We start from the raw sequence: 9,147 nt of genomic DNA, 5'->3' as shown, positions 1-9,147 counted from the left end.
GTAAGTTGTTCCTTTGAAGCTTTCAATGTGAAAATGGGCTTTCCTTGAGCCTGCACTCAAGCGACTCGCGCCAAACAAAACACTTGAAAGGAAAAACAATCATTGTGGGACATTTTTCATTTCAAGTTAGTCCAAATCTTCTTATCGTGCGTGCGTGCGTGCGCGCGCGTGTGTTTATGGTTCATGCTGTCAACATTTACTCTTGTGACTTTGGATCTGGGTGTGAAAATGTGCAACTCTTTCACTTCAATTAAATGTTGGAGGATGTTTTTTTCCCTTAAGTTTAACTTATTTAAAGGACAATGTGCCGTCACATTTAAAGATGGCGGCACCAGATTTACCAATACGCTTATTTCCATCTGTTGTACCCAAAGAATAATCTCAATAGAACAATGGAATGTAAAGGAAAACGAAATGATCTCGATGAAATGTTTGAAGTTCTCCAAATGGTGCCTGAAAGCCACTCAAGGCAGAAAACGCCATTTCCAATCGCTACTGCCACATGTGGCCAAAGAATGAAACTGCACGCAATCTTCTTCATGTACACGACGTGCACATGAGGTCACATCCGCAGACAGAGGGCAGGAAATTCGAACCCGAATCCAGTCTGCAGGAGTTCCCGTTGTGAAGGTGGTTCAGTCAGAAATGGTCAAATAAAAAGGGGATGGTAAAAATATTTTTGTTACAAATTCTTATTGCATCTCAAATCATCTTTCTCTTTTGAAATGAATTGAAATGTCCATTTTTTATATATCATATAATATATTATATATTTATAATATTATTTATATCATATTATGTAAAGATTCCAGTTCCCAAATAAATGTGCTTCTCGTCATGGTGTGACGCAGGCGTCTGTCTCCTCCTCTTCATCATCATCATCCTCATCATCAGGACCACCCGCTGAGTAGCATCACATCCCGCCCGCCGTCCTCCTCTTCATCGCCTCCTCGCAAAGGTTTGTCCCGTCGACTCTTAAAGCTTTGATTTTCTGCTGCGATGGATCACGAGACTGAAAAAAAAGAAGAAAAGTCGCGTCATGATTGTTTTGATCAACGTTCTGCTGAGTCGACTTTTGATTTCATGAGAAGAATGAAATGACTTGAAATTCAAGCCAAATAAATGCAAGTGAGAATAAATGAATGCAATAGAGAAATACAGAATACATGTTTATGAAAATGATTTCAAAACCTTTATTACAATTAAAAATAAAACTAGTTTAAATAAATGTAAGAAAAACGTATTTTTGAGAAGTGCTTGGAGGCAATTTCCTTCCTTGTTTGTTTGCCTGCCGATTGCGCTTATCGATTCCTGTTGGGAAGAAAGAAAGAAAGAAAGAAAGAAAAGGAAGCAGCAGCATTTGAAGCTGCAGGCGAGTCAGCCGCGAGAAGCAAGCGGCTTCTTCTCAAACGCGTTTTGATAAACGTGCAAAGGAATTTGGTCTTTTCCTATTCAAACAAATGACAATAACAATGTTGTCATTTACGTCATTTTTTTTCTCTCCAGATTTCTCAGGAAACATAAAAATCACGAGGAGAGGATTTAGGCAAATTCTCTTCCTACACTGCAAAAAAAAAAAAAAAAAAAAAACTTGTATTGGCATAACTTGATGGTGACTTTTTCCTTCTACTCTCTAATGAGGCTACAACTTAACAATGTATCAGAACCACACTGCCCCTAAGTGGCCAAATTGGGTACAACATGAACGGCACTCCCAATAAAGGCACACACAAACAAGGACAAGACAGTATAAGATAATCTCAATAAAAAGATTTTGGGTCATTTCAAATCGCTTTTCAAATGAGAAAAGCGATTCTTAAGAGAATGGATTTTTTTGGCACACGCCTACTATTTAGCATTAGCATTGCGCTATTGGACTGAAAGGGAATGCTAAGTGGTTGTTGTAAATCTCCAAAGTGCTATTGTAATCTTTATTAAAACGAGATGACATTTCTAAAACCTCCTTTTTGTGTTCTCCATTTTAATGCGTCAATTTGTTGAGCTTCAAAAGCCAAACGCGTTCTTCCCTTCACCTTTTGCAGATTTTTTTTGGGGGAAGTGCAAGTTTTTAGTTTTTACAATAGTGTAACTGTTAGAGGTGTCCCGATCTGATATTGCTATTCATATCATATTTAATAAATGTCCAAAATAAAACCAAATGATACTTTGCCTATTTCACTTATTGTGTTTATTTTTGGGAACGTCTCCCCAGCGATAAACGAGGGAAGAATGTTTTTCATTTCAGAGTGGAGCTGAGTATTTTCCCGACATTTTGATATCTTACAAAGCGTCCCCCCCCCAAAACCCGATGCGCTCTGCGTCTGATGTTGAAAGCGCGACGGCACTTAGCGGGCTGAAAGCGTCTAATGGAGGCGCAAATCAAAGGGACAATTTCAACAATGTTCTTTCAAGCACATTTTGTCTTTAATGTCACTGCAGGAACAAGAAAGTCTTTGTTGATCGTCTTGACCTCCTGATTCCATTGCACTCGCTTTTTCAAAATGGCTGCCCATGTTTACGTCTTGCGCTTCCTGTGTGAGTGTACGTGTACTATGACATCAAACTTTCTGTGATTTTTTTTTCAAATTTATTTTGAACACGTATACTTTTACGGTATAAATATGAATACAATGACTAATAATGCCAACATTGGGCAATTTAACAAATATCGGTATCGACCTTTAAAAAAAAAAAAAATCTGACGGCCGATATAAGGTAAATTTAAAACCATTTTAATCTCAGGAAATTATTTATTTAAATGTTCAGTTCATTTTAAAAGACATGCTACTGATTAGGGGTGTGGCAAAAAAAAATTGATTCTCATAAGAATCACAATCCTCATTTAGTATAATTGAGAATCAATTTTAAATGTCCCCAAATCAATTTTATTGAAATGATCTTATACTGTCTTGCCCTTGTTTGTGTGTGCCTTTACTGGGAACGATGTTCATGTTGTACCCCATTTGGCCACTTAGGGGCAGTGTGGTTCTGATACAATGTTAAGTTGTAGCCTCATTAGAGAGTAGAAGGAAAAAGTCACCATCAAGTTATGCCAATTAAAGTTGTTGTTTTTTTGCAGCGTAGGAAGAGCCGATGCCGGTGAGTCATGTTAAGCGATGCTTCTCTCTAAACATTCCGGAAGCGTTTTGTATTTGCAGCCGTTCTTTTGAGTGGTAAAAGTGCCACGAGTAGCGCGCTAATTAGCATTAGCAAGTCACACTGGAACAGATCAAGACGATTCTTTGCTCATCAATCAATTGAAGCAGAATTTATTGTCAATCAAATCATTTTGAATTGAACATCGATTCTGAATCCTAAACCTCCACCAACGGAAGCCGAATAGACTTTGAGATTGAAACAAATGTACACGATGGAATACATGACTGCTAAATTGCAGATGAAGACGGACTTATTGGACGTGAGTGAAAGACGACTTCAATACTGTTGTGAAATGCTTGATTGAATTAGATATGCTTGGCTGTGTCAAGGTTTGTTGATGAATGTTTCTTTGATAACAAAGGAAAAAAAGAGAAAAAGAGGAGGATGAGAGTGTGCAGTGGATCAAAAAATGTTGAAGACATCCTCATAACATTAAATGTCGAAAGAATTAACATATAACAAGTGCTCTTCAAATTTGGTGGGCAAATGTTGATAAAAAGCTTTTTAACAAAGTGATTAATTGTGTTTGATCAAAATTCTAAGGTGTGATTCATCTGATTTTAAAAAATGAATCGTTTGGCAGCTCTACTTTCCTCTCAACTATTTTTCTTTTTCTTTGCCGTTTTGTTGCTCATTTTGCAACAGAACTCACAACATGATGATGTCAAATGTCGGACTCACTTCTTTTTTTTAATCAATACTAACTTGAAAATTCTGGATTTGTCAATGCAGTTTGGCTGCACATGGAATCGATAGCAAAGAGTCGTCTCAATCTTTCTGACATTCTGGTTTTCTGCAGCCGTTCTCGCCATCATCATCATCATCATCATCGTTGTCATCATCTGGCCGTCGCCGCCCGGCATCATGTCCCTGCCCGGCATCATGTCCCTGCCGGCGCCGAGCAGCAACGTGACCAACAAGCGCGACGCCAAGTCCATCAAGTCGCGCGTGTTCATCGGCAACCTGAAGACGGCGCTGTTGAGCAAGCGGGACGTGGAGGCCGTCTTCTCGCAGTACGGCCGCGTGCTGGGCTGCTCCGTGCACAAGGGCTACGCCTTCGTGCAGTACGCCAAGCAGGGCCACGCCCGCGCCGCCGTCGCCGGACACAACGGACGCGTCCTGGCCGGACAAACGCTCGGTGAGTCGCCGCACGCCGACAAAGGAGCTTTTCCAAACGACAAGCGAGCCTCGTTCACGTCTCAGAGGCCGACGCGGATCCCGTTTTTGGGGGGTGGCCCCCGCCACAACAGGAACCGGCCCCCATTAAAAACAATACTTAACATTTAGCATTTCGTGTGGCACAAGAAACCAACTGACAAGAAATTCATTTGCATGGTGGCCAATAGTGCTGTCAAATATTTTTAGATTCGATTAATCTATCGATTATTCAATCGATTAATCGATTAAACAGGTTCATTGTAATTTGGCATTTAAGTATATTACAAAATACATTTTCCCCTGATTAATGTTTATTAAACATTGATTGTTGTTTATTTTATACTTTGTATTCGTATAGTGATTACAATTTTCTATTTCTTTTTTACCAGTTTGGTCATTGTTTTCTAAAGTGAAACAGATGTTTGCAGATGTCTTATTTTGATGAAAGACATTTAGATCATCAATCTTCTTTCATGAAGGGCTGCACAAATCAGTCAACAATTACTGTTGCGATGTTGAAATCAGACGATTTGGACAATTTCAAATTTAAAAATGGCTCCAAACAATTACTCAATTATTAAAATAATTAACAATTCATTTGGTTATTGATTATATGTCGATTAAGCAATTGATTTTGACATCTTCAGTGGCCTAACTGATAGAATGTGCACACAAAATGCTGTCATTAAAAAAAAAAAAACTTGTGTGATGCCATCAGTTTGTCTCCTCATCATCCTCGCAGACATCAACATGGCGGGAGAGCCCAAACCCAAAGCAGACAAACCTGCCAAGCGACCAATCGCGTCACTCTACCACTTGCACTGCCATCACTTTGCAGAAGATTTGGACGACAGGTAAGAAAGCAGCAGCATGATGATGATGATGATGATGATGATGATGATTTGAATGTTTGATTGTTATTTTTATAATGAGAATTGTGGCAAATATTCCTTCCACATTTGAGATGCAGTCCTTTGGAGTGTGTCTCTTCCAGCAGGGGGCGCAAAAGCTCCATGCAACCAACAGAATTTATGGCTTGTGTGTGCATAAATATTAGTGCTGTCAAAGTTAAAGCTTTAACTCATTGATTAATCACCCCCAAAAATATTGCATTAATCATGTATTAATTTATTCATTTTGAGCGCTGATGATCCTTTAGCTGACAGCGAATGATTACGTTAAATGTAGCACAGACTGTGTTTGAGCAATAAACATAACGACATGCATTAAAGTTAAGGATTTTGAGAAATGTTTGCTTATGACATTCAGAATTTTGTTCATATCAAACTATTGGGGCCATTTTTTCCCCATGCAAATAATTAACTGATTTAAAAAAAAAAGAAGGAAGATGAGTGTGTGCAGTGGATCAAAAAAAGACATCCTCATAATATATGTCAAAAGAATTAACACATAACAGGTGATCTTCATATTTGGCGAGTGAAAAATATTGATAAAAAGCCTTTTTAGTTAAGTGATTAATCATGATTAAGAAATGTAATCCTTTAACATCTCTAATAAAAAAATAAAAAAAATATATACATGTATATATTTTTTTCTTTTTTTTTTTCATTTGCGTGTCCATGTCCAGCTTGTTCCATTTCCAGAGACGAGCGTCACCACCAGGTGGCCGCGTGGTGCCCGTCAAGTGGGCGCGGATGTCGCCCCCTGGTGTCCGGAGGCTGTCGTCCCTTCCTGCCCGACTGCTGCCACAGAGCAGCAACCACGCCAGGGCAACAGGTGGCGCTACGACTTACGTTGACAAAACTTTTGCAGCCAATCACAAGTCTTTTTCTCGTGTGTGTGTGTGTGTGTGTGTGTGTGTGTGTGTGTGTGTGTGTGTGTGTGTGTGTGTGTGTGTGTGTGTGTGTGTGTGTGCGCGTGTGTGTGTGTGTGTGTGTGCGCGCGCTTGTGTGTGTGTGTGTGTGTGTGTGTGTGTATGTGTGCACGCGCGCACAGGGCGAGCGGTTCAGCTGCAGGTCATCAAGTGTCAGTTGACTCAAATAAAAGAAAACATTGACGCGCTGCTGGGACGCCTGGAACGCATCACGCAACACGCACACGGCAGAGACACAGGTGACATGCATGTATACATACAGGTGGCGCACACACATACTAGCGACACGGGTGGCACGTGCACGTACACACTACAAACACAAGTGACACACACACATGCTTACAGAAGAGGATTTGGGCCAGTGAAGAGAGGAAAAAAAGTTTGGTAGGATTCTCACTTTATTCTCAGAATTCTCACTTTAAAGTCCGTATTCTCAGAAACATTCTGCGGCTCAACGTGACTTGAAAGTTAAATCAAGTGTTTTAAAAACCAAAAGCGAAAAAAAAGCGAGGTCAAATGATACAACAACAGCCGATGTTAATTTCCAATGCAGATGAGCAAAAAGACGCTGCGGAACCACAACAAGCATTTAAACATCAATGACTTGATCATTTTATTGGAGTCGTTGTTCCATTTTATGGATGCAAACGGCTCATAAAGTTTGTTTTACGAGCCGACAGCAACAACGTGTGAGTCACGTCGTGCCGTTGACGTTTGCCAGACACGTTCCTCGCCAGCTCATTAGCGCGGCGTCCTCAACTTTGAGGTCAATGACAACGTTTTTCAGGCGTGGCTATCGGGAATAATAGGAAATATTTTTTCTAAAGCAATACTGGAGAAAAAAAAAAAAAGCAATACTGGAGAGTCTGAGAGGAGCAAGCAGGAAGGACGGGAGGCAGGAAAAGAAGGAAAAGATGGCAGAAACAAACAAGCCAAAGTTGTCAAAGTTGTCAAAGTCTATTTTTAGCCACTTTTTGAAGTTTTTAAAAAAAAAAAAAATGTAAAAGATGACTTTGGGCCTTTTAGCGCACGAGGAGCAGACGACGTCCCGGCGACATCACGGCAACGAGGCCCACCAGGAAGACGAGTGCGAAGGCCAGGACGACCGCAACCTCGCCGTGACGGAAAACTCACACCAAATAGAGCGACTCGCAAACAGAAAGTCCTTGGTTTGATCCCCACGCGTTCATTTGTTTGTGTCCAGTAAATAGTTGACAACTCAAATGTTTTAGAAAGCAAGAAAATGAGTAATTCTTCACGGTGGCCTAGTGGTGAGCACATCTGCACCACAGTGGAAAGGTTCTGTGTTCCAATTTGAGTTTGTTTGCTCATTTCAAAAATGCGTTAGCATCTTAGCTTCATTCAAGATGTTAAATCAGGGGTGTCCAAAGTCCGGCCCATGGCTCATTTGCGGCCAGTCGTCCATTCATTTATTTATTTTTCATTATTGCATATGCTTAAAATAACATTGAACAGTAACACAGCCGTCGATATATGGCCGCCACACCAGAAAACGAAAAAAAAAGTTCAGTACCATGTTATAGCGGGTTAAGTTTCAGGTTTCAAGGTGATAAAGTAAGCAACATAAAAAAGTTTGATTTATAAAATGAATGAATTCCTTTGGGTTGAGGTCACTGGAGTGTCAAAAGCATTTTTGCTGCGGGCCACATTGTTATGATTGTCAAACTATATATAAAATGTTTAATTTTCTCATATTATTACATACTATACACAGCAAGTTGGTGGCTAGGATATTGGATGTTAAAATTACAGTAAAAACGAGCTGGTTTAAAAATATTATAGATTGTATTTATTACATATGACAATTTAAAATGTTGGTAGCTTTCAACAAGAATCATGGCAGTTGATATGCAAGATTTGCTTTTCTCTCTCTTTTTGTTGTTTTAATGTAATAATTTTTTTTTACGTTTACAAAAGACAAGCGTTGTTACGTAGCTAATAACTTTGTATTAATTGTGCGCAAAAAGAACACTACCAATGATCGAACCGGAAGCAATTATTTCCGGGTCAGGTCACTGGCGGGAAAGCTATACAAGCGTGTGTTGTCCTTTGCTTTATAAGACACAAAAAAACGACTGTCAGTGACCTGAACCGGAATTTATTTTTTTTTTTGGGGGGGGGGGGGGGGTTCATGCCGATTACGGAAGTCAAATGTAAATAGTTTTTCCGTATTTGAAATGTATCACGTTAGTTAATTTAGAGCGGCGGTCGTGTACGTGCGAGTTGTTTGGGGGCACACGACGGACGAGAAAGTCAGCAGCGGAAGCGAAAAGTGCGACGTGCGTGAATATTTGGACTTGAAAGCCAACGAGCAAGGTGAGCCCACAAATGCAGATTTTGCTTTCGTTCTGACAATTAAGCAAACACCCACGTCGCCTCGTGAGGAGGCGTTTTGGTCGACCAAGTTAAAAAAAAAAAAAAATCCTACCACCCGTATGCCCTATGTGAAAATTCCAAACATCCGGGCATTTCTGATATTTGCGCAATGCAACACAATGCAAATGCTTCCTTTTAGACGGTGAAAAGTTACAAAATTGTATTGCTTTTGCCCTTGCCTAGCATACAAAGCAGACAGATTGTTATAGTAGTTAAACGAAATTTCAACACATTTTGAAATCAAAATAATCCTCATAAACCAAATGCCAAAGTTTTCAATGAGCGAAAAGCTTCATTTCACGGAGGTGATCGGCCGCCATTTTGTCGTGAGACGTAAACTCGCAATTGTCAATATCGAGGCGTAGCGATTTGAAACTGCAATCAAATGAGCCCTATTTTGTTAATGTCAAGTCTAGTTAACTACATTTATAGCATAGTATTCGCTTGTAGGCATCAGGAAGTAGAAAAAGGGCCATTTGTTTCATGGAATTTGATGGGAAATGCTATATTGGGAGGTTTTTCTTTCAAATGAATGGTCGGTCATTGTTTTATTTGGGAAATTTGATGTCATTGTGAAAATGCATTTTATATCAAAATAA

At 39.8% G+C, this 9,147-nt stretch overlaps 1 protein-coding gene across 5 annotated transcripts; it reads left to right on the top strand.

The window, feature by feature from the left end:
• Window positions 1–829: 829 nt before the first annotated feature.
• Window positions 830–8,259, top strand: raly (RALY heterogeneous nuclear ribonucleoprotein). Of its 5 annotated transcripts, none has more exons than XM_077578934.1 (6): window positions 830–958; window positions 3,959–4,297; window positions 5,060–5,171; window positions 5,906–6,054; window positions 6,274–6,390; window positions 7,178–8,259. In XM_077578934.1, the coding sequence occupies exons 2-6, from the start codon at window positions 4,024–4,026 to the stop codon at window positions 7,324–7,326; spliced, it is 801 nt and encodes a 266-aa protein (XP_077435060.1). In that variant the 5' UTR covers window positions 830–958; window positions 3,959–4,023; the 3' UTR covers window positions 7,327–8,259. The 5 variants fall into 5 exon arrangements, with proteins under 5 accessions (XP_077435060.1, XP_077435059.1, XP_077435064.1 ...); XM_077578933.1 differs by lacking the exon at window positions 830–958 and adding an exon at window positions 2,975–3,099; XM_077578937.1 differs by lacking the exon at window positions 830–958 and adding an exon at window positions 3,106–3,418.
• The last annotated feature ends 888 nt before the right edge of the window (window positions 8,260–9,147 follow it).

Source organism: Vanacampus margaritifer, chromosome 10 (assembly GCF_051991255.1).
Source record: "Vanacampus margaritifer isolate UIUO_Vmar chromosome 10, RoL_Vmar_1.0, whole genome shotgun sequence".
Classification (NCBI taxonomy): Eukaryota; Metazoa; Chordata; class Actinopteri; order Syngnathiformes; family Syngnathidae; genus Vanacampus; species Vanacampus margaritifer.
This window is presented reverse-complemented; position numbering and strand designations above follow the sequence as displayed.